Source organism: Aquarana catesbeiana, linkage group LG04 (assembly GCF_042186555.1).
Source record: "Aquarana catesbeiana isolate 2022-GZ linkage group LG04, ASM4218655v1, whole genome shotgun sequence".
NCBI classification, from domain to species: Eukaryota; Metazoa; Chordata; class Amphibia; order Anura; family Ranidae; genus Aquarana; species Aquarana catesbeiana.
This window is the reverse complement of record NC_133327.1, coordinates 113,627,752-113,653,778: the sequence shown is the minus strand read 5'-3', so window position 1 is coordinate 113,653,778 and position 26,027 is coordinate 113,627,752. Positions and strand designations below refer to the sequence as shown.

Genomic DNA, 26,027 nt, shown 5'->3' with positions numbered 1-26,027 from the left:
CAGCTATGAATTCTGATAGACAGAGACTGGTTCTACAGTATTTTAATGTGATATGACGCATTACTGTTATTCCTTTGTAGGGATTGAAAAACTAAAAGCAATAATGAATGCTGGTCCTGCCTTGAATTACCATTTGATGGAATCCCAGAAGCCTGACTCGTTTTCATTGGATCCGTCACTCAAGAGGTCTTCACTCATCTTGTCTGCCTTCTTCTGAACCTGAAAAAAAGAAAAGATGATTCAAAAAAACATAAATAGAAAACAGCAAATGTCTGTGATGCCTGGGGCCTGTCAAGTAAGTGTGCGCGATTCCCACGCTTCTCTTTTAATCGGAACCCGTGCATTATGCATGCAGGGCAAAAAAAATAGAATTTTTTAGTCATATTTACCAGTAAAATCTTTTTCTTTGAATACATCATGGGACACAGAGTTAGGCTAATATTCATTACCTACTGGGTTATACGCCATCTCTAGGTGAATGAACACTGGTAGACAAAGTCTAATGCCCTTCACACACGGTCGGATTTTCCGACGGAAAATGTGTGATAGGACCTTGTTGTTGGAAATTCCGACCATGTGTAGGCTCCATCACACATTTTCCATCCTTACAACCTTACTAGTGCCGTTACCCCTTGATAAAATTTCCCAAGTTGTGGGGACCCCTAAAAGTAAAATGATTTCCTTAGCGTGGGTTGTCAGCACCCAAGGCAAGACAAGTAATTTGTGCCCCTAACCCACGGACATTTAGCACCCTTCCAGTCGTACAGTATTAAAACCCCTTATGGGACATTTTAGGATGTACCGCTCTTGCTCTCTTTGTTCTCCTTTTAACTCTCTCTATCATAATATCTTGTTTTTTTCCCCCATCCCTCTCTGTAGCCATCTTTCTTGTTCTTTCTCTTATTCTTTCCTCTCTCTCTTTTCCTTTGTTCCTCCCTCTCTTTTCCTCTCCCTTCCATGTATTCTCTATTTTTAATCCTTCTCTTACTCCTTGGTGGTGGTGGGGAGTAATGGGATGAGTGGCAGTGCTGGTGGGGAGTTGGGATTAGTGGCAGTGCTGGCGGGGAGTTGGGATGAGTGGCAGTGCTGGTGGGGGAAGGGAACAGTTGCAGTGCTGGGGGGGGTTCTGATCAGCCAACTTAGGTGCTCTTGATCAAGGTCATCTGCTGATCTCAGAACTGTAGTGGGGACTTTTAATGCCAACTCTAATCACAGGTAGTGTTACTTACTGTGTCTCCAGCTTTGTGGTGTCTCATAGCAGTGACACCTGTGCCTAAATCAGGAGATAGGGTCTCCTCCAGAAACCCCCACTTCACATTCCTCACCAATCAGCTAACCTCTAGTCTCTGACCCCCAGCCATGCCCTGAACTGAGTGAGCGGCCACGAAGAGGCTGAGTGGGTGACCGCGGGCTCCAGGGACAGCCCTGCTGGGCAGGCGCGAAGAGGCTGGGAGAGCAGCGTGGGCTACAGGAACAGCCCAGGATTCAGTGACCCCTGGCAAATCGTCATTCGACCCCTAGGTTGAGAACCACTGCCCTAAAGGGAGGAGAGGAGCCTTATGTTTCAGACCACAGGCCTGAATGTGGAAAAAAGAAAAGAAAAGAAAAAAAACGCACTGTCTTAAAATAGTAGCTGCCAGCACAACAGAAATCTGTGAATATGTGGACAAATGGGAAAGTGGTAAAGTGCAGCAGTAAAAGTGAAGGTGAAAGTGAGATTCCCCTGACGGGATCAAACTAGTAACAAACCATTACTGATGTGCATAAATCATGATAAAATACATACAATATTACTCTAATATACAAACAATAATGATGATGTTTACATAAACATCATCATTAGATCAGTTTCGTCTCAATAAGACATCATCTGGGGACCTCAGATGATGTCTTACTGAGACGAAACCGGTCGGGACGGGCTCTGATGATGCCACTGCGATATTTGATTTTATTTACATGCCTTTTAATGCCTTCTCAAATGTGAGTGACCATTTTACTTAATTCAATAAAATGCCTTTTATGTAAATGGAATCACACTATGTGGCCCAATTTCTTTTTCCTTTTACCATATATAATACTGGGAGGATCCGTTCTTGAGCTTTGGTCACTGTTCCTATGGTGGATACCCATTGATGATATACATTGTGACGGACCCGTGCCTGATTGGTCTACATCGGAAACCGTGTAGGCTGATTTTCTTCCCTGGGTGTGTTACACCACAAGCTCTGTTGACTCATCAGGCTTATGCCTAGTTGGGTTCAACTTGTCTTGTAAGCCTCTTTCCTTTTGGTGGTGGATTGTCAACAAACTAGTTCACAGATTTATCTCGCAAGTCACTTTATATATTGGAGTCACTTTAGGGACTTTCATTCTAATATAAATATGCACTGTTGGTTTATGTAAACATCATCATTATTGTTGTTTGTATATTAGAGTAATATTGTATGTATTTTATCATGATTTATGCACATCAGTAATGGTTTGTTACTAGTTTGATCCCGTCAGGGGAATCTCACTTTCACCTTCACTTTTAGCGCTGCACTTTACCACTTTCCCATAGGCCTGAATGACCAACTGGCGGACCCAACTGGCAATGGAAGCTTTGGAAGCTGCCTGCCCCTTCTTGGGTCCTTCTGGTAAAACAAAAAGGGAGTCTGATCCTCAGTTCTCCGCAGATCTAGACAAATAAACTCTGACTACCCGGACAACATCCAAGGGATGTAGTCGTCTCTCTTCCGCCGACCAAGGCTGAGAGAAAAAAGAAGGCAAAACAATGTCCTGATTTAAATGAAAGGCTGACAACGCCTTTGGCAAGAAGGATGGAATAGGACGCAACACCACCTTGTCGTGGTGAAGAATTAGGCATCCTGCTAGCCGAAGTAATGGCCATCAGGAAGGCTAGCTTGCGTGACAGCAAGGCTAATAGAATTTCCTTGATAGGCTCAAATGGTTGTTTCTGTAACAGACAGCACCAAATTTAAGTCCTAAGGATACATAGGTGACCTAATGGGGGGGGTGGGGGGTGGGGGGGGAGCGAACCCTGCATAAAGGTTCGGACCATCAAATGGGAGGCTAAAGGCTTTTGGAAGAATACTGACAGGGCTGAAATCTGACCTCTGATTGTACTCAAAGCCAATCTGATTTCCACAGCCAACTGTAGAAAAGAGAGAATTCTCCCAATCACGTATTTCCGAGGATGCCAATTTCTGGCTTTACACCAAGTAATATAAGTCTTCCAGACCTTATGATAGATCTTCCTAGTGACCGCTTTCCTAGCAGTCACTAAGGTAGACACCACCGATCCCGAAATGCCACGATCCTTCAGCACCCTGGCTTCAATAGCCATACCGTCAAATTTAAAGACTGTAAATTGGGGTGGAATATAGGACCTTGAGGCAGTAGATCGGGGTGGCATGGAAGCGTCCAAGGCCCGTCTATTGCCAATCTCACAATCTCCGGGAACCAGGGCCTTCTGGGCCAGGCTGGCTTATTTGCGAGGCTCGGGTACCAAATTGATCCGATCGGTCAATCTCTTGATTCATTTAAGAAAAGTTTTCGGGACTAAAGACCTGGAGTTCAGAGAGCTCAACAAACGTGCCCATCCACCATGCAGACACTGGTAAAAAACTGAAGTACTTCATGTATGGGACGGGTTATATAGGGATGGACTTCCTGTCTAAGACTGTGTCTACCAGTGTCAATTCACCTAGAGATGGCATATAATCCAGTAGGTAATGAATATTAGCCCAACTCTGTGTCCCTTCATAAATGATGAAGAAAGATGGTTTCCTTTAATGCAGACCTCTGCAGACACATGTGCCCATCTTCCTTTCCCTCCCCTAATTAGCCTCTGAGAGGGAAACAAAAGTCCCATGTAAGCTATGAGTTGCTGAACTCCCTGGGTGATGTTGTTTGCATGAAGCAAACCTCACACTTCTCCATGCCTGAAATATTGGGTTTTTTGAATAAAGCAGCAGGAGAGCAAAGTAAAGGTAACCATTTTCTGCTGGGGATGAGGGAGATTAGAGCAAATCTGTTGCTCTGCCTTAAATGCACAGGTTTACTTTAAACTGCACATTGGTTTAGGAAAATAACACACAAGAACTCTTCATGCCAGTGGACATTGCTATTGCATAAAAAAAAGCACTGAAATGTTTAACCCCATTTAGCATAACAGCACTCTTGTTTATCTGAACTGCATCAGATTGAAATTCCATTCCTTCTTTCTTTATAAAAACCTTCTGAATCTCATACTTTAACCGGTTCACGACCAGCTCACGCGGATATACTGCGGCACAATGGCTCTCCTGGGCGAAACCCCATATGGGTACACCTTCCCTTTTAGAGCCACCAGGGGGCGCACGCCAGATGCATGGTGGGGGACCCGATGTGCGTGGCCTGCGGGCACAATCGCTGATGGCCACGCACGAGCGCCAGCACGCAGATTTGTGTGTGTAAACACACAAATCCCTGTTCTGTCAAGGGAGAGGAGACATATGGTTTGTTCCTACTAAGTAGGAACAACCATGTCTCCTCCCCCAGTCAATCCTATCCCCATACAATTAGAACACACTGAGGGAATACACATTTAACCCCTTAAACGAGCCCTAGTGTTAACCCCTTCCCTACCAGTGACATTTACTCAGTAATCAGTGCATATTTATAGCACTAATCGCTGTATAAACATCAATGGTCCCAAAAATGTGTAAAAAGTGTCCGATCTGTCCATCGCAATGTTGCAGTAGCGCTAAAAAAAAAAAAAAAAAAAAAAACGCAGATCACCGCCATTACTAGTAAAGAAAAAATAAAAATAACAAAAATGCCATAAATCTTTCCCATAGTTCATAGACGCTATAAATTTTGCGCAAACCAATCAATATACGTTTATTGCGATTTTTTTTTTACCAAAAGTATGTAGAAGAATATATATTGTAATAAACTGATAAAGAATTTTTTTTTTTAAATTGTTGGGGATATTTATTATAGCAAAAAAATATATATATATTTTGTTTTTCAAAATTATCGCAATTTTTTTGTTTATAGTGCAAAAAAAAAAAAAACACAGAGTTGATCAAATACCACCAAAATAAAGCTTTTTGAGGGGAAAAAAAGGGACACAAATTTTGTTTTGGTAGAGCATTGAATGACCGCGCAATTGTCAGTTAAAGTGGCGCAGTGCCAAATTGTAAAAAGTGCTCTGGTCAGGAAGGGGTTAAAATCTTCCGGCGGCTGAAGTGGTTAAACAAGCAAAATAAATAAATGCATTTTTTGAGGTCCCTTTCACACAAGCGGACTGATCAAGTCCACCTGTCAGTTTTTCAGGCAGACCCTGTTGGACCCTCCACATTATCCTCTTTGCAGCGATGGAAACAGCCATGTGTCTTTCTACACCCGCTGACATCCAATCCACTAAAAACAGATGGATGGGGATCCGTTCTCCATCCGTCTAGAGGATCGTATGGCAGTTGGGTGTAAACGAACAGGCAGTCCAATAGAGGAGAGTGGGCTGTATCTGTGTTCACTCCAAATAAGTGGAGAGGACACAGACCAGCCATTTGCCTGCTCTGGGGGTTTAGCAGAAAGATTCCCAGCTGAGTATGCAGGCCTTAAGCCTCTTACACACAATCAGATTTTCGTCAGGGAATTGTGTGATGACAGACTGCCTAAAATTCAACCGTCCGTACGCTCCTTCAGACAATTGTTGTCCAACTTTCCGCCAACAAACGTTGGATGGCAGGCTAGTAAATTTTCGGCGGACAACGGTTTGATGTCACATTTTCCTATCGTTTGTACACAAGTCGTCACACAGAAGTCCAAAAGTACAAACACGCATGCTCGGAATCAATGCTCACAAAACACGACATTAGCAGAAGGTGTCCAAAGGGTGGCGCTCAAGAGCTGAAATTCCACGTAGTACGTCACTACGTTCGTGTTTGTTGGCCGACAATTGTGTACCGTTTGTATGCAAGACAAGTTCACGGCACACGCCCTTCGGACAAAAGTCTGACGCTTTGTTGGCCAACAATCCGATCGTGTGTACGAGGCTTTACACAAAATACCACGTTTGCCATAACACCATGACCCATTTAAATTATGGAGACAATCTTTGTGAGGACATATAAGACTGCAACTCTTTGTGGATTTGGATTAATAAGGAAAAATAGGATTTTTATAACAGCTTACCTGTAAAATAATTTACAGGCCCAGGAGTGTGGATCCACCGATAACAAGGGGCCCCGGTTCCTGAAGGTTTTTTAACGGAGCCCACCGTGAATGGTGAAGATTGGGTCTGTTTGGTTTACCACAGAACCCTGCAGCCGGATAAGGTAAGGGAGTTTCCTAAGGAATTCAAATTTCAAATTCTTGTGGGTTTTCTCCTTTAAGTAAATGTTACTATGCCTAAAGTCGCCACCGGGGGCTGTCAAGAGCATGTACCTGTTCCATGCTTGTCAGTCTTGCTCTGTGTCACAAGCTGCACGCTTCCTCTGAGCTCAAGCTCCAGGTAGGATGTGGGAAGGTTTTTTTTTCTTTTCAGGAATGTCTCCCCACAGCTTTCCTTCCAGGCTAGAAGCCATGGGTCAGTCGGCGGTATGCCGCACCACTCCCGCCGCCATTATGGCGGCTCTCCATCAACCTGCCCTCCTCTCTCCTCCGCCGCAGCCCCCCCTCTACGTGCGATGTGGTCGGATCAGAGCCCCCGCTTGCGTGGGAAAGCGGTCTTTTTTTGAAAAAAGATGAGGAGGGGTGGAAAGGGAGGCGGAGCATCAGCGCGGCGTGGTTCAACGCCCACGATGCAGGCCATGCATACCTATAAAGGTGCACTTTTTGCAGGTGCACACAGCTAAAGGAGGGAAGGAGGGACACAGAGCAGATGGATGGCATGTGAGTGTTGGTGACACAGGCATTCCCAGGCACGTTTACTTGGCATCAGACTGAGCCTTGATAGCAGCGGCAGTTGCTGAACTATTTTTCTCAGCAATGGGTACATTTATGGTAGTACCTCTGCATTTGTGCTTGGCACTATGGGCAGAAGGGGAGGTACAAAGACCCCGAAAAATAGGGGCTTAAAGGAATCTCCCTCAGGACCCCCCTCTGCAACGCCATCCCCCCCTGAAAATTGTAGGGAGGCTGGTCAGAGTGAGCCGTCGGGGTTAGGGGCTGCAACTGCTTCTGGCATTTCAGCCCCAGTATATATTACTCAGGAGGTTTTTTCCTCAGCCATGAGTGGATTAGAGGAAAGATTAGTGGCCTTAATCTTCACAAAATGGAAGAAAACGCATTAGGTCCCCTTCTACCACCCAGGACCCTCAAACAGAGGAACTCTGGGAAAGGGAAGATGAATCCTCCTCAGGGGACCGGGAAGAGACTGATGACTCCTCTTCTGAGTACGAAGATCTTCTGGGCCAGTGAATACTGTGGCTCTGTGTCCCGTGATGTACGAAAAAGAAACTTACATTTTCTATTTTTTTAAAGCATGTCGATTTATGGAGCAATGAGCTTTCCCTATTTTTCAGATGGATAATCAAATGGGGCTGGACATTGGAAACATTTGTTACAGCAATAAGCACTGTCCTTCATTGATAGCACTGTCCTTCATTGGTTCTACCTTAAGCTATCAGTGATCACCGTTATATGCCAGGCATTGTAGCACTTATCACAACATGGGCTACAAAAACAGTCTAGATTAAAGCATGCGTGCTTGATTTTCAGAAATCAAAGCAATGTGCATTATATTATAATATTGCATTCACACCTGTGAATGCACCTGCACTCTAACTAGATGTGACAACCCCAGCAGGGGTTCCCAGGATTAGCTGCAGGAGGCATCCACATTGAAAGTAATGTGAGGCTACCGGCTCCCGTGGCTAGTCACGGCCACTCGCATGTAATCACTCATTAATCAATCACATGCAAGTGATCTGCCCTGGATGCAGACCGCCTGAAACAGTTTTTGAGTTGGTTACTATCACTGGACGGGAAACCAACCCAAGTTGGAAATATCACTTTCATTAAGCTACCTTGATTTTCAATAAATTGTCGTTGTGGAACTCTTCTGTGTCTTTTGCTGGTGTTTTCAGCTCTTTTTACATTAACAAATGTAAAAGCATGTTGTTTGGGGTTAGTGGCTCTAGAAGAAGGAATTACACCAATATCTCCTGTTATAAGAGGAACCCTTATCACGGTACAAAAGAACACGATTACCGCAAGCTGCAAGATCTAGGTAGATTGCAAAAATGTAACATGTTGTATTCTTTGTTTTCAACCTCTTCTTTAATAGGATGCATTTTAGTTATTTCTTCATCATGCATGGATTAGTAACCTTTACAATCTAGTACCCACCGTGCTTCCATGACTACAGGACACACAAAATCCCCCCCCCCCAAAAAAAGGGAGCAAAGCAGATTTCTGTAACAAATGTGCTATTTTTGATCCATAATGTCTGAAAAAATAAATACCTACAAAGAATAGTAACAGCACCATTGGCAGGTACAGAGGTAAACTACAAAGGGCACACACTCACATATTACCTTTACTTTGATGGTTTTGCTCCTAAAATCATCAAGAACTATGATCACGTCTTTATCCTCTGGAGAAGAGTCTGTGCCATCATGACTACAATTGATAGAGAGAACAAAATCATTCTACATTCATTAAAACATTATACATTTATTAAAGTTCCCTTTTTTTACAGCACATTATTCCAAAACTGAGCTGATTATAAAAACTCACAGGTGTTATAACAATCCTACCTGTAAATATTATATATATCCTCAGAACGGCCTTTCCTGAGACGAAGAATCCATGCTCCAGGGTTAGCTTTTAACTGGAAATACCCCTGTAAAATAGCAAAAAATACAGTTGTCACTTCATGCACAAGAGCTCCAATAAATAGCGCAATTTGTGAATAAGTACTTGCTTCCATATCACAATAAACTATGCACTAGCACAACCTAATCTAAAAGCCTATACAGTGTACAGGCAAACCCCAACTTACGTACATATGACTCATACTTACAAACGGAGGGAGACAACAGGAAGTGAGAAGAAATCTACCCCTAGGAAGCGAAGTTCACTCCTGTAAGCGTTATCATGGGAAAAAGAGGTCTCCACTGAAGCTTAATCACCAATCCTTCTTTCCACAACAACCCAACATTTAAAAAATCTGATTGTCATGGGGACAGAAAGTGAGATGAAATCTTCTGAACAGGGGCACAGACAGCAAAACAAAGGTTACAGGGGTGTTAACCCTTCCCTTTTCTATCCAAAAAACTTAAAGGAGAAGTACAGCCAAAGCTCGTTTGGCTGCACTTCTCCCGTGGATTACAGGAGTGGAGTTCGTTTTGCACTCCTGTGGCCCATTTTCAGCAGAGAGTGGGCTGAAGTCCGCTCTTTGCTGACGTCACAGAAGTAGGTCCAGGCTCAGCGTCATCACAACCACAGAGTCGGAATCCGCCAGATCCCTGGACCGACACCCGGCTCAGCCTCTCAGCGAGCCCCTGAGCCGGCTACCCCAGCCCCCTCCACAATCCAGCATTCCAGTGAGCGAGGAGGGGGGCAGAGTGGAGCTGTGACTGACACTCACAAGCTCTCTGCTCACGAAGCTGTGAGAATCGAGTGTTCGGCGGTGTTAGATCATTTGGTTCTCAGTGTAGAGGCGTCGGGGGACAGATGCAGCATCTGGGGAAGTAGGATTATTTAAAAAAAAAAAAAAAACACAACAACATACTTCAAAATACTTAAAAATATTGTTTTTGGCTGGACTTACACTTAAAAATTTACCTGTTCTAACTTACATATAAATCCAACTTAAGAAAAAACTTACAGAACCTTGTTTGTAACCCAGGGACTCTCTGTACATGCTCAGCCCAAACTTACTAACAAATTCTTGGCTTTTACTTCAGAAGAGCATCAGAAACACAGTGAGCCCTCCAAAGTCTATATGATATCCTGTTTATCAAACAGAAACGTACAAGGTTAGCCATGACAATGGTGTCCACTATCACAGGATTGTTTGCTGTTCCCAGATTGAACTGGAGTCCTCGTGGTGGTTGTCCAGTAGAGATGTCAAAACAATGGCCTTCCAAAAGCAGGTGTTCAAGTTCAAACTCTGCAGCCACAATGCTGTCCACCTGATAAAAAAAAAAAAAAACACATGGTAAGCATACACTACAGCAAAGATGACATTCGTAAATATGTTCAGTATACCAGGACCCTAGGTTCCTGTCTGACTGCCTCAGGCCAGTGGTTTACAAACATGAGGAGAAAATGAGCTCTTTGAGGACATCGGAGACCTTCAAATTATAAGCTCTGCCTATTAAAGGTGGATACTAAAAAAAAAGTTGGAGTGTTAAGCCGCTTCAGGTGAACTGTCAGAATGTTATCTCGAGGGTGGTAGCACAGCTTGTCTGTCAATGTAAATATAAAAGTAGACCCAAAATTTGCTGCACTTCCTCAAATCCTTTAACGTTTCATAAAAACATGGTTATGAGTAAGCGCTTCTTGAAGAGCGAAACGCGTTAACATTTATTGTCCCCATGTTGTTTGTGATGTTTTTATGAAATGTTAAAGGATTTGAGGAAGTGCAGAGAATTTTGGATCATTTTTTCTATAAGCAAAATGTTGCTCCTTCTCACAACAGTGAAAATAAAATGCCTGAGAGGAACAAACAAACAAGACTGAAAGCTAAGGGTATAAGGTAATATTTCCCTAGAGGGTTTGCTAAATCCTCAAATCTCAGTCAAGAGTCCTTTATATCAACAATTAGAAGAAAACATAATAGGAAGATAACATAGTCACCTATGATAGGCAAGCCAACAGCTGGGAGCATGGTCTTGATAGACAAATGAAGAAAAAAGTTTTGAAGTTCCAGCAGCAAGAATCCTGCTTGGCATCCAAGAAAGGAAAAGGGAAAAGAAGATCCGAAAACACTGGGATATTCCAGATTCTCAACAATCAGAATCTTAGAAAAAGAATAAACTAGGAAAAACAAAAAGAACCAGTGGCACTACTAGGTTTACCTCCTGAAGACCCTATCTTTAGACAGATGATCCAGTGTTTGGAGGAGGGTGCAGTAAGAGCAAGAAAATGTATTGCTAAACTGCTTGCAGGAGTTTCCTTTTTTGTTTTTTAAAAAATTCAAGAAATTGCCTTCTTTAAACTGACCCTGTTGCCAACTAAAAAAATGCAGGTAAAAGGGAAAAAAATCAAGTATATGAAATGCTTACATGGTTACTTACAGTGTTTTTCCTTTCCAAAAAAAATTGTTCACTAACAATGTTTCTTTGACTTTACTAGGAAATGTGAAAATTCAAGAGGAGTTGATTTCCTAGCACTTTTTCTAAGAGAAGAGGGGTTTGGGACTTTGAATAAAACGCATGATAACATGCATCCCCATCCCTAAATCAGGTACAAAAGAGAGGGTTGGGACTTTAAATGACGTATATATTATGGCTAGTCAGCGTGGGTCAGTTGTAAAAACATGTATTTATTAATACATTTGTTTGTCATGATTGAGTAGGCACATCACAAACAGTACATGCATAATAGAATACATAAATGTTACAAATCATATAAATGAATAAGTAGCATGTTAAAAACCGTAACTGTTGTACATCGATAAAATGGATTTACTCCATGATAAAAATGACTGAAAATCATTATTATTGGAAAAACAGCCTAATCCAAGGAACTTATGAATAAAACGTAGTGCATCTGTGTAAGCCTGACAAGTTTCATGGAGTATGTCCAATCTTCAGGGGCGGATGCATACTGAATCAGTTATAGAACTTATTCAGTATGCATCTGCCCCTGAAGATTGGACATACTCCATGAAACGTGTCAGGCTTACACAGATGCACTAGGTTTTATTCATTTGTTCTTTGGATTAGGCTGCTTTTCCAATACTGATTTTCAGTCATTTCTATCATGGAGCATATCCATTTTGTCCATGTACAATAGTTATGGTTTTTAACATGCTACTTATTCATTTACAAGATTTGCAACATGTATTTATGTTATGCATGTAAAGTTTGTGACGTACCTACTTAATCATTGACAAACATAAATTTATTAATAAATACCTGTTTTTACATCTGACCCACGCTGACTAGCCACAATAGATACCTCATTTAAAGTTCCAAGCCTCTCTTTTGTCTCTTTTTCTAAGAGTGCCTAATGGCTGTCTGTGCTGTCCTATCTCCTCTGCCCCCTACCATCACCTACCTATATAACCTTTTATGTTGCTGCAGGGGGAGGATTAAAGTGTATACTATACACTTGAGTGACAGCTCTGAGGATGCTGAAACGGCAGAAGTAGTCTCAGTGCTTTTGTATATCTTCACAAAGTAGGCATTTACAGTTAAATGACATGTTTAACGCACATATAATCCCATGTACTGACTGTTGAAAGAAAAGGCTGGTGACAGGGTCTCTTTAATGAATATTTAGTCAAAATTGCTAACTTGACTATATTAGTTAATAAATGTACAATTTTCATGTATGGACGATGAAATGACTAGAAATATTTCTATGTAGAAATCAGAATTACTTACTCATGGACATCATAAAAGTATTCCCTGTATTCAAAGAATTCATATTATATGGGAGTATATTATTGCATCCACTAAAGCTTGCAAGTAATCACTGAAAAGGAATTGGTTTATGTTTTGACATTGGATATAGGGTTCTGACTGAACAATCTAGGGAATGCCCCGTTAGGGTGAATGTATAAATCACTCTATAACGCTTGCATATCAGCTCATGGATGCACATATGGCCTAGTATTACCCTTAGCCTGCTTGATGCAGGCTAAATGTAGATCGGCTTTTCCTAAAAGATTACATTCTGCGCAGAATATAGCCTGCGCTTAGGGGCAGCTGCACCAACCAAGTCTAAACGCAAGACCTGAAAAACAGGTGCGCTTGTCCCTTTAAAAAAAATATTCGTGCATAAATCAAAAAATTAATAGATGCAAACTAGAAATAATAAATAACATCAAATAGAAAATGAATGTGCCAAATGAATAAATAAGAAAAACTTAAAGCTCAAATCGAAAATTCAGTCCAAAGAATGTATGTGCAAATCAATAATAAATGCAACTCTGTTCAAATGTGCTAATCAAAAAAATCGAATTACTAGTCGTGATGAAGTGTTCTCAGTGCAAAGGATTAGCAATGAAAGTGCTCCAGTACCAATGTGCAACTTTCATGCAAAGCAGCTTACCAGCAGTAAAGATCTCACACACAGATCTTAAAAGGGCTTGTGTACACAATAATAGAGGATTCCGCCGGCCAGCTTAGGACACCATCTCCCTCATAAGGATCGCAAATATGGGACCTTACTTCCACACACCATTAACAGTTTTGTATACCAGTTAAAATGTAACAAAGGGAGAAGCTCCTTTCCTAAAGTTTCCCTATTGCAGGGAAATGCGTTGGGAAGAGCTAATCTTGTGACATCACCATTCACATTGGCGGCTGGAATCTGTGGATTGTTATTTGATTCACTGCTATGTTTATGCTGCTGAGAAATGCAAGTGCAATAGCCCATTAAATGTTACTGGAATTTACTGCACCATGAAACTTCTCTCATTTTTTACATTTTAACCAGTACACAAAACTGTGTGTGGAAAAGAAGTCCCATGTTTGCAATCCTTATGAGGGAGCTGACGTCCTAAGTTGGCTGGCGGAATCATCTATTATTGTGTACACAAGCGCTTATTAGATCTCCTGTGTGTGAGATCTTTACTGCTAGTAAGCGGCTTTGCATGAGAGTCTCACATTGGCACTGGAGCACTTTGATTACTAATCCTTTGCACTTAGAACACTTCAACATGGCTGCTGGAGTTGGGACTTTTCATTTAGATTTTTATGATTAGCACATTTGGATGGAGTGACAGTTATTATAGATTTTCACATAAATTCTTTGGACTGTATTATTGATTCAGACATTTTTTATTTAAGTTTCTTAGTCTTTCTTATCTTTTTATTAATTTGGCACAAGAATTTCCTATTCTGATTTTATTTTATTACTAGTTTGCATCTATTAATTTTTGAATTATGCACAAATGTTTTTTTTTTAAAGGGACAAGCGCACCTGTTTCTTTAAGATCATTGTTGTATGCATAAAATAATAAAAGATCAGCTAACGACTATCTATTTTCTACTGAAAAACTATAGCCCACAGGGAAGGAGCATCTTTTGTGCTTAGGATCCAACCACAGGGCTAACACCCCAGAGGTCTCCTGTGTCCTCTATGAAGGATACAAAAAAAGAATTCTAACTGAATTTGTTAAGTTTCTTTGACAATTCAAAGTAACACAACCCTTTCAATCACATTAGGGGTCAATATAAAGAACTATCCAAGTAGCTCTTCATCCTTAAAACAATACAAGTGACAAAAGAACATCCGCTTAGAATTGAAAAGAAAGGATTTCATCACCAGCATAGATTAGAAAGGATTTCATTACCAGCATAGAAATGAGTTCTTCACTGTTAGAGTGATTAGACACTGGAATCCTTTGCCAACGGAGGCAACGATGTGAATATAAATGTGTACTGGCCACTTTTCCTACAAGAAATTACATTTCCAGCTACAACAGTCATTAGTGAAGTGACTAATTGATGAAATTAAACTGGTTGCCATAGATGAGGTCAAGATGGATATATGTTTATGCACCTGTGAAAATAACTTGGCCGATACCTTACGAAAAGTTTATTTTGCCTATTTTAGGATATGACTATCATACTAGAATTGGTTTGAACCTGACAATTTTTTTTAACCTTACAAAACTGTAAAATTAGCACATGGCAGTGCACAGTGCAGTCATACTGTGGTCCGAACCAATATCTATGAAATCAACTTTCCCTTGGGCTACTGGCACAAGTAATGTATGCATAAAGGCCACTGTAAGTGTCAAGAATATGTCAAACTATTTGGACCCTATTCAATGCCTATCACTGTTGTTGCAAATGAGTGCACTCTTGCCATGTACATCACTCCATTGCGGTTCCAACTTCCTCCAGCATTCCACGTATTGTGGCCATCTTGTTGGTTTGAAACTTTGAAACCTTGTGACAGGTTGAATTTGTTTGGACACACGTGAGTGTATAGAGTTTTTAAATAAATGTAAGCGATCATTTTTACTACACCATGAGGCGGGTCTCTTCCATTTTTGATTTATATGTCCTCAGAATTGATTCTTTGTCCTGGTGGAGTATCTTTTATCTTGGAAGTGTGCCTATAAGTACAAGAGCTTGAAGATCAGCATATGGATATGCTGCATGAGTGTTTTTGACCTCTTAATTATTTGGTGTTCAACATCTGGCGGTAAGAGGCTAGGGAGTCAATTCACAAGAGTTAAATAACAGCTAATAAAATCGGTAAAATACTGCATGTAGTAACAATTGTGCACGTGTTCAATTCATTAAAGCGGTTGTAAACCCTTACAATCCACTTTTTACTACAGGTAAGCCAAAAATAAGGCTTACCTGTAGCTACCACGGATATCCCCTACTTACGGTTTAGGAGATATCCCCTGTATCAGCATGTGCCAACGTCATCAGCACATGTGCACTGAACCAACAACACATTCGTGCCGTTGCTTCAGCTAGTGTGCCATTATTGGTGGCTCCCCCGCACATGCGCGGGAGTGACGTCATCACGGCTCCAGCCATCACAGTGCTGGAGCCCGCGATACCCAGAAGTAACTCTGGGAGCCATGTCGCCAGCCGGAGCTGTGTACTGGAACCACTGCAGGGGCTTCGATCTAAGGTGAGTATTTCATAATGAGCTCGTATGCTATGCATACGAGCTCATTATGCCTTTGTCTTGCAGTTTTTTGTTTTTTTTGATGGGTTTACAACCACTTTAAGAATTTTGTGTTAAATACCGAATGCGGTATTTGTTCGATTTAGGGGTAATTTAGGGGGACACTGTTTTTAAATTTTTAATAAAGGAATTATCAAAAACTGTCTGTGTTTTTATTACTTTGACACTTTTTTGGTGAATGGGTATGGTGGGAATGGTGTACCCCATACTCATTCACATGGGGGGTGTCTGGGGGCCCTTAAGGGGGGCTTCCAGATTCAGAAAAGCCTCCTGCCTGCAGACCCCCACAACCACTGGCCAGGGTTGTGGGGATGAGGCCCTTGTCCCTATCAAGCAGCGCCCTCCCTGCCACAAAGCACCACATTGAGGGCATGTGGCCTGGAATGGTTTAGGAAAGGGGGTTGGCTGCTCGCTTGTTCCCCCCCCTCTTCTTCTGACCTGCTTGGCTGCATGGGGTGTGATATGGATCTTGGGGGGAGGACCCCACACCTTTTTTCTTTTTTTTTTGGTGTGAGGTTCCCCGTGAAATCCATACCAGACCCAAAGAGCCTGCTATGCATTTTTAACCATTTTTAATTGTCCGCATTTTTTATTTATTTTTTTTACATTCAGCGGTCAGCGGGGAACCCGCTGAAAGCCAATGAGTCATCCATTGTTAAGGATGCGGTGGCCGGCTTTCCGTTAGTTTTTTGACAAATACTGTGTGTGATACCGTCAGCAAAACCCTGGTGGTAAATATTGCATGTTTTTTTTTACTCTCTGGTCCTATTGTGAATTGGACTTAAGAGCTTTTTTAACGATATTTACTAGCACTTTTTTTTGTGGTAAATACCGCATAATCATTTTAATTTTTTTAGGAATTGGACTTAATTTATAGCATGCAATAATTTATGCAAATGAGTCACGTGACCACGTTATCACATGCGGTAAACGTTAGTGAATTGACCCCTAGGTGTGTTTATTGAAGGTGGAAGGAGCTTTTTTGACACCACTTCATGATCTCTGAGTACACTTCAGGTGGCTTTCACTATTATATTTGTGGACACTTCTCAAGGACTTGTTTTGAGGACCTCTCTTTTATCTGCATACACGTTTATGTTTAATTTTAGTTGAAAGTGCTGCACTTTCTTTTACAGAGAAATCCCATTCCAACTGTTATGCTTCTAGTGCAGGATAAAGCTAAAATCTTTATTGACCACTTTTGCATATTAAATAACATTTACTATACTTTAGTTATTGGTTGTTGAGTTCCTAAAAAGTCAATATGCTATTCCAATGCCTTTTGATTAACAATATCCTCAAATTAGGATGTGGCATGGGTAACTATCAAGGAGCTTCCACAGTACCACTTGATGGTCACCCATGTTTTTGTATTTACTTTATTGACTGCTGTAGGCAAAACCTTCACCTTTTAAAAAACAAGCACACGTATAACGTACTGAATAGTAAGTTCTTTTATAGAATAACATACTGTACATGTCACCTAGACCATGTTACCTCTTGTAAATATATATTGTCCAGGTCATAAGGGGTTCGCACAGACTCCACCATCCAGCTGTCAGGTGTGCTCGTACTCAGAGTGAAAAGTGGGGACTGTGGCATATCTAAGAACTTTGCAATGGGGCCAGAAGATAACTTGTGGTCTGGGGTGAACACAAGCTCTGGTTCCAAAACATAACGGTAGAAACTGGAAAAGCCAAAGAGAAAAAAATATTGTCAACATGCAGTCTGATGCTTGCAAGGTACAGACCACAATACAAAGTACAACTATCCTGAAAACACTGTATTGTTTGCTGACTGTAAAGTTGTGACATCTGGATGCTATGAGTTATGACACATCACTGCCAACAAAGGTCACTTCTTGCTATTATTTTTAAAGGATGCAAAAGTTAAGACTCTTATTCTGTCATACGTGTGTTGTTGAATAAATAACATTGCAAACTAACGACCCCATGGGTTATTATAAATACCAGCATTGGTACACATTCTGGTAAGCTCTGACCTGCATAATTTTCTTCCCTGATGATGCAAGATATTCTTAAGTTTTAAAAGTCACTCCAACCAATTAGTGAATGGTGAGCGAGAGCTCAAATCATACTTTAAAGCTGAACTCTAGGCAGATAAAAAAAGGCACAAATTAATGCAGCTCTGTAATCAATAATACACAATTAAAACGGGACATGAGGCTAAGCACAAGTATTCTTATCTCTGCTGCATAGCCTGTAAATACCTTTTTTTTTTATCCACTCCAGTGATCCAGCAGTTCCACTCCACCTGTCAGAGAATGGAGGATTCATAGCCTGGTGTCCACCAAGCATGTACGAACCTGTGATGTGTCCCAAAAGACTGCGGGGAGGGAGGGAGGGAGGAGGAGAACTTCCATTCAGATCACCTTGGCGATCCAAGCAGAAGTAGGAGCCCCCCCCCCCCCAAAAAAACGCAGGGAGCAGGAAAGAGGGCTTTAAAGCAGACCTTTCCCTTTTGGGTGGAGTCCTGCTTTAAGTTCAGGAGAAACAAGGAGGATGCCATTGCTGTTCACGCTCAAAAAATCCCAGTTGTTAGCTATCTCACTGATCTCCTGACAATACTTTCTGAGTAACTGACTGTAAACAAGCATGCAGATCGCGAGTTTTGACTTCACTGGCTCCATGCATTTTTTGAATTTGTGATACAAAATGCTGTATCCAGAGGCAGATGGGTTCCCAAGAAAATATCTTGTGGAAGGTTTCCCATAAAGTTGCATATTTTTCCTACTTTAAGGTACGCAGCAGTGCAAACTACCTGCATATCACCAATCATTCCAATTTATCAATGTATAGATAAAAAATATAAATACACAGGGCTGCAGCGTCTTACAACACTTCATTCACATAAGCACCACTGCACAGCTGGTCTATGTCAGACCATAGCTGCCTCAGTTAAGATGAATTCTCAAGAACAAATAAAATGCTACCTTATACTTTATAATTGGACAGGAGTGCCACTAATGCTTAATATTGCTACTTCCTGCCAAGTTCTTTTGCTGCTAAGACTTTTCTCAAACTGTATTGTAGCTGGTGAAAAAGGAGGGACGCCTCCACTTTGCATCTTGGGAGGACATGTATGAGCTGTCACATCTGCTCACAGGAGCACAATAAATGGTCAAATCTAAAATGATATGGGCAGGAGTATAGGCAGTGTCAAGCAACAATGGGAGCAATTTCAGAGCATTTCAGCACCATCAGCTGAGAAAGCAGGTATTGACTCAGAAACATGTCGATGAAAGTGATCTCGCAGCGAATCCACCGCAGAGACCACTTTTATCTGAAACCAGACCACTCACTGAATAAGAGGATACCGGGGTTATGGTAGCTAGCTGCTGTCATGACAACGATAACCCTCTTCAAAGTACCGACGTATATCGGCGTGAGCCAGTCCGGAAGTGGTTAAATATTACTGCAACCACATTTGATATTCCATAAGAAAACATATAAAAGATCAGAGAAAATACATAAGATAGCAAAGGGAATGGACTACACCAAAAAAGAGTGAAATAAATTAAACAAATGATTTACGTATCAGAAACCTGTCTAATGAAGATTGTTTATTTACTGGCACTGACTAAGCACCTAGGAAGGGAAATCACAGAACGATGACTGCTAACAACGGGCCTTATGTAGCCCTCTGGCCATAGGTTAGGTACCAGGGGTCTACGCCACAGGGCTTTATCTGCAAATATATAGTCTATTTGGAAAGAAGAACTAGTAATAGTGAGAAATAGGATAGAGTGATCAAAAGAAAACTTTTCCTTGCAGTAGACAAGACCTTTTTTAGGTCCAAAACACCAGAAATAAACTATTACAATAAACTTAAAGTGATTGTAAAGGTAGAAGGTTGTTTTTATCTTAAAACATTATATGCATTAAGATAAAAAACCTTCTGTGTGCAGCAGCCCCCCTCAGCACCCCCTAATACTTACCTGAGCCCCATCTCCATCCAGCTAGAGACTCAGCTGTCCGGGAATCTCCCTCCTCATTGGCTGAGACAGCAGTGAAGCGCCACTGGCTCCCGCTGCTGCCAAAGATAGTGAGCCAATGAAGAGAGAGAGAGAGAGAGAGAGAGAGAGAGAGAGAGAGAGAGAGAGAGAGAGAGAGAGAGAGAGAGAGAGAGAGAGAGAGAGAGGGGGAGGGGGGGGTGTAGATGCGTGTCTGAATAGACACAGGTAGCTGCAGCTCGACTAGGATGCCCCCATAGCAAGCTGCTTGCTGTAAGGGCAGTCAACAGGAGCACTGCACAGAGCAGGTAAGTGTTACATCATAACATGTTTGTTATTTTTAACAAAAAAAAAATTAGACTTTAGTATCACTTTAAATGTACTTTGAAAGAAGTTGAACTTTTGTTCCATCATTGTTCACATTGTTTATTTCTAAACTATCTATCTGCAAATGCTCAGCATATCAATAACAGCTGGAAGTGAGCAAAGGTGCCTCATCCATATGTTAAGCTTTCAGCACTAATCTGTTAAAGTATAAAGGCAAGAATCACTGCCTTCAAAAACAATACAATTCACTGATTACTCCCTATGTCCACAAAGATTCCAATATTCTAGTGTACGGTTTACTGGTTACAGTCACGGTGCAGTTTATCAGTTTCAAGCTGTCACCGTGTGCACCCTTCTACAAGTTAATGTCATCAGATCTAGAATGCCAAGATAAACCACAGCTAGATGAGATCACATATTGGCTTACGGGGCCCAAAATTCTAACATTTGTTTTAGTCATTCTGTAATACTGTATGCTCTCCAGCTAAATAAACCGTGAAAGAAAAAAGAAAGAGCTTTGTTCTGTGGTGCGCTTCAGTGTGATCATAGCAAATCAGCCTGAAAAGGACACCTGTTAAGTTCTAAAAAAAAAAAAATCTAATAGTGCTGGTTGATAGCAGGCAACACCTAACAACGGTAGGTACTGCCAGCAAACTTAAAGGCAAAGTTCACATTTTTGGAAAAAATAATAAATGCACATATTTCTGCAAGGAAAAAAAGTGCATTTATTATTTTTTTCCCCAAAGGAAGCCCTGAAAGCATTGCTCCTGTGATCAGTAGATGACGGGTGCAATGCCAAGCTCCTCTAGACTCTCAGCATAGCAGTCTGACTTACCTCCCCTACAGCCAAACAGTTACTGAAGAGCAGGAAGATCAATGAACTATGAGCAGTCTTCAGCGGTGGCTGATGGTAGTTGTTCATTCATTCACTCACAGAACTCTGAATGAACGACGCAACTGTGTGGGCAGAGCCCCGCACAGCTAGGCTATTTTTAAATTGTTCCAGAGGGTGTGGAAAGAGGGAAGATCAACGTGGAGTTCAGGGTGGAAGGGGGGTGGGGGTGCTGGAGCATGTTACACGTTATACCCTAATATGTGTGTAACGTGTAACATGCTCCCAAAGGTAAACTTATCCTTGAAGTCTGCTTTACATTATAACTGACCTCCCTATTGCTATCAACAAAAAGCTCATAATCAAAGTGTTTTAATACTTATCTTTAGCCAGGTCTGATAGCCTTTCATGTATCCCTAAGCATAAAATTGTGATATAAAAGGAACTGAATAGCTACCACTGTCCAAGTAGCCAATCATTTCATCAGCCTCGCACAGTTTCCTAGTCAGCAGCGAGGGATGGGAGGGGGCAGACATAAGCTTTGCTATAACTGGAGGTCTAGAAACACCAGGTAGCCTCCTTAATTTGTAAGCAAATGAAAACATTACAAAAGGTCAAGCACTGGTACCATTACACTGCATTCAACAGGGATACAGACATGCGGATGCTGGACATTATTGAAAATGTGAATTCTGCAGTACAAGTACAGGGTGGAATCTCCAGTCATGCTGGAGTCATCCTGAAGTCTGCTGTCAAAACCTACAGATGCAAACCAGGGCCTACCTTCAACCTTCCTTCTGTTCTCCCTTCCCTGTGACTCCCTCTTTCCCCCTGGAGCCCCTTGAGCCTATGTTATGCAATTTTTTTCTTTTATATTTACTTTTATTTTTTTAAAGATGGTTGCGTGATCTGGAGGGTCCTCTTTTGATCTTCTCCTGGCAGTTGGCAGTCCTCAAAGATGCAGAAAGAAGCGGTAAAGTGTTTACATCAGAACTGCTCTCTGCATCAATATAGGAGAGGCATCCTGGTGATGCCCCTGCAGGGAACAGGTCCATGACTCCCTGCACTCACAGTATGTCCTCAGTCTTCTGGATTGAATTACTGAGGAATGATGGAAGACTGTTCAAAACTTGTGATAGAATTGAATTAGTGTCGGGGACAGCGTCTGAGAGTTTTTTTCCCAATACTGTTGGGAGATCGTTATATAAAAAAAATTAGTCTTGAGTTGGGCTTTAAAGTGGTATTAAACTCAAAACTAAAATTAGGAATTTTGCATCATACTTACATGTGAAAACCTTTTCTTGGAGTACATCATGGAACACAGAGCAACCATAATAAAGACTATAGTACATGGGTTATACGCCACCTACTGGTGGATGGACACTGGCAGATAGTCAAACAGGAAGTCCACCCCTCCTACACAGGAAGGACCTCAGTTTTGTAGCAAAGAAATGAATATCCCAAAAAAGATGGGAGGGACTTCTGTGTCCCGTGATGTACTCCAAGAAAAGGATTCTACAGGCAAGTATGATGGGAAAATCCTAATTCCTTTATCGTACATCACAGGACACAGAGCAACCATAATAATGACTATATGGGATGTCCTAAAGCAAAGCCCTTGAGGGGAGGGAGACACAATCACAGAAACTGCCACCTGAGAAGGACCCCTTTGCCGCCCAAAACAAACTGCGGCCAAAGCAGTATCCTCTGTGACTTTGATATCCATTTGGTAAAATTCTGTGAATGTATGAACAAAAGACCATGTAATGGCCTTAAATCCTGAGTCACTAACACCTGATGGCAGATGGCCCAAGATGCCCCCACACACCTGGCAGCGAGCGCTTTTCCCAAAAAAAGGGGTGGGGGACCTTGCCCTTTCAAGCCATAGGCTCGAATGATTAACTGGAAAATCCAATGAAAAATAGTTACCTTGGATGCCTCCTGCCCATCCCAGGCTCTACTGGCAGCACAAACCAGGATTCCTGACCTGTACTGACAAATCAAGTAATTCTGATCGCCAGAACTACCTCCAGAGTATGCAGTGATCCAACACTGCCAACTGAGGATCAGAAAAGAAGGCAAGACATTGTCTTGATTCAAGTGAAAACCAGACACCATACTAGGCAAAAAATGGATGAGGACGCAACATCACCTTAATATGATGAGAGACCATCCCGACCATCCCGACTATCCCAAGATAAAGAACTAATACTCAACATGCCTCTCAGCAAATAGCTTGGGGTGTTTTTTTTCCAAAATGAAGTCATTGGGGGGGGTGCTATCTGGGCATTTGATGGCCTCCGAAACTGTTATAAGTAGTGAGGAGTGAAATCAAAAATGTATGCCCTTAGAAAGCCTGAAGGCGGTGCTTGGTTTTCGGGGTCCTGTACGCGGTTGGACTGCCAAAACATCCCACACATGTGGTATCCACATACTCAGGAGAAGCAGCAGAATGTATTTCGGGGTGTGATTCCACATATAACCATGCCATGTTTGAACAATATATCATTTAGTGACAACTTTGTGTAAAAAAAAAAAATAAAAAATCCGAAACTTGTGGCAAAATATAAAATATTCCATGGACTCAACATGCCTCTCAGCAAAAAGCTTGAAGTGTCTTCTTTCCAAAATGGGGTAAATTGGGGGGGGTTGTGCTATCTTGACATTTCAGGGCCTCCGAAACTGTGATAGGTAGTGAGGAAGTAAAATCACCGTTTTATGCCCTTAGAAATCCTGAAGGCGGTGATTGGTTTTCGGGGTCCTGTACACGGCTAGGCTCCCAAAAAGTCTCACACATGTGGTGTCCCCATACTCAGGAGAAGAAGCAGAATGTATTTTGGGGTATAATTTCACATATGCCCATGGCATGTTTAAGCAAGATATCATTTAGTAACAACTTTGTGTTCATTTTTTTTGTCATTTTTCAATCACTTGTGACAAAAGAAGAAAATATTCAATGGGCTTAACATGCCTCTCAGCAATTTCCTTTGGGTGTCTACTTTCCAAAATGGGGTCATTTGGTGGGGGGTTTGTACTGCCCTGCCATTTTAGCACCTCAAGAAATGAGATAAATTCCAGAAGGTGTACCCTAGTTTGTAGATGTTATAACTTTTGCTCAAACCAATAAATATACGCTTATTGACATTTTTTTTTACCAAAGACATGTGGCTGAATACATTCTGGCCTAAATGTATGACTAAAATTTAGTTTATTGTTTTTTTTTTCTATAACAAAAAGTAGAAAATATCTTTTTTTTTCAAAATATTTGTTCTTTTTTCCATTTATATCGCAAAAAATAAAAATCGCAGAAGCAATCAAATTCCATCAAAAGAAAGCTCTATTTGTGGGAAAAAAGGACGCAAATTTCGTTTGGGTATAGCATTGCATGACCGCGCAATTACCAGTTAAAGCAGCAGAGTCCCAAATTGTAAAAGGTGCTCTGGTCATTAGGGGCCAATTCTTCCGGGGCTGAAGTGGTTAGGGGGAACGCCCATGCCAAAAGAATGGTGTGGGGTCCCCCCCAATGATCCATACCAGACCCTTATTCAAGCATGCAGCCTGGCAGCTCAGAAAAGGGGGGCGGGCGATGAGCAAGCGGCCCCCTCCCTCTTGGACCATACCAGGCCACATGCCCTCAACATGGAGGGGAGGTGCTTTGGGGCAGGGGTGCCGTGCACCCCCTACCCCAATGCACCTTGTCCCCATGTTGTTGAGAACAAGGGCCTCTTCCCAACAACCCTGGGCGTTGGTTGTCGGGGTCTGCGGACGAGGGGTTATCGGAATCTGGGCCATCACTAACGCCGGCCATACATGGGTCGAATTTCAAAAGAAATTTCTTTCAAAATACGTAACTAAGAATTTTCGTTCAAAATTTGCAGCATTAGTTGGCCACAGCAATGGCCAATTTTCATGCGCCCATCAAATTTGAGTGATTGGGCATGTTGTAAATATTTTGAAAAATTAGCCAAATTCTAATCAAGGGTGGGAGAATCGCACGAGAAATTGAATCAAAAAAAGAAATGCGCATGAGCGCAAGAAAATTCCCGGCCACAAATTTTTTTTTCTGTTGCAACATGAGGTGAAACTGAAGGCTTGGTTGGTCGAATTTCCAAATCAATGATGACACCATCAGATTACAAAATGCATGAAATTTCTAATTTTCAAAAGAAAATTTGTTCGGAATTCGACCCATGTATGTCCTGCATAAGAGAAGCAGCTAAAAAACTGTATATGCTGTGATTTTATATCCCCTTTAAACATGTTTTCTTACCTTTTCAGAGGCATTTCAGATAACCTGGACTGGCAGTTCATAAAAACACGCAAGTTCATATTTATGATTTGATTCAAAACCTGAAATATGGAACACCGGATTTAGAACATTGCCAGAGGACTAGACTTTGACTGCAGTTTTACAAAAGATGAAAAGTCATTGGTATGGTCAAAACAGCTAAATAATGAGGACATACCAATAATAGAGGAGCAAGCCTCTGTGTGGCTTTCGTCACAGGATCCACAATGGCTAAAACCTCAAAGTACATCATGCCTTCTTTAGGTCTCATCTTAATGGCACTAAAAAGTAAATGTGAAATGCAGGATTGTACTACTAGAACATGCAACAGAGAGAGACAGGAAAATCATTAACATAGTAGTGCAGATAAATACATAATAATTTAAAAAAATGTTTAGTCATAGTATAGTGTTCCACAAACTGCAAAATGTACCATTCCTGGTTTTCTTCTTCGTGCTGTGGAGTACAAAGCAAGGCTTAATGTCTAACCAGAACCATGTGAAACCACAGCAGAAGATGCATCCAGTATGTGAAGTAATATGACCAAACAACAGTGACCCCATCTTGGCAGCTATAAGTTTATATACCTTTAAATTATGTCCGAGACTTAGGTTTAGCTTTTTCTGATTTCAGCTTATAGCTACATATTGCAAGAGCATGCAAGAAACTGCTTGCATAAGGCATTCATAAGCATTTTATAATATATAAATAATATGCTGTCTAGTCTACCTTCCTGTTTAACATGGGACAGGAGGGTGATGGAAGATGACTTACTAGTC

The 26,027-nt window shown here is 41.5% G+C and overlaps 1 protein-coding gene across 2 annotated transcripts in view; it reads right to left on the bottom strand.

Moving 5' to 3' along the window:
• The window catches only part of UGGT1 (UDP-glucose glycoprotein glucosyltransferase 1), a 195,839-nt gene that overhangs the window by 64,831 nt on the left and 104,981 nt on the right, over positions 1-26,027 (bottom strand). For both annotated transcript variants that reach the window (XM_073625471.1, XM_073625472.1), the window contains 7 exons: positions 25,427-25,529; positions 25,231-25,310; positions 17,326-17,515; positions 9,972-10,130; positions 8,751-8,836; positions 8,529-8,613; positions 131-219 (listed from right to left, as the gene is read on the bottom strand). In XM_073625471.1, coding sequence (XP_073481572.1) covers positions 131-219; positions 8,529-8,613; positions 8,751-8,836; positions 9,972-10,130; positions 17,326-17,515; positions 25,231-25,310; positions 25,427-25,529 — 792 coding nt within the window. The remainder of the gene's footprint in view (positions 1-130; positions 220-8,528; positions 8,614-8,750; positions 8,837-9,971; positions 10,131-17,325; positions 17,516-25,230; positions 25,311-25,426; positions 25,530-26,027) is intronic.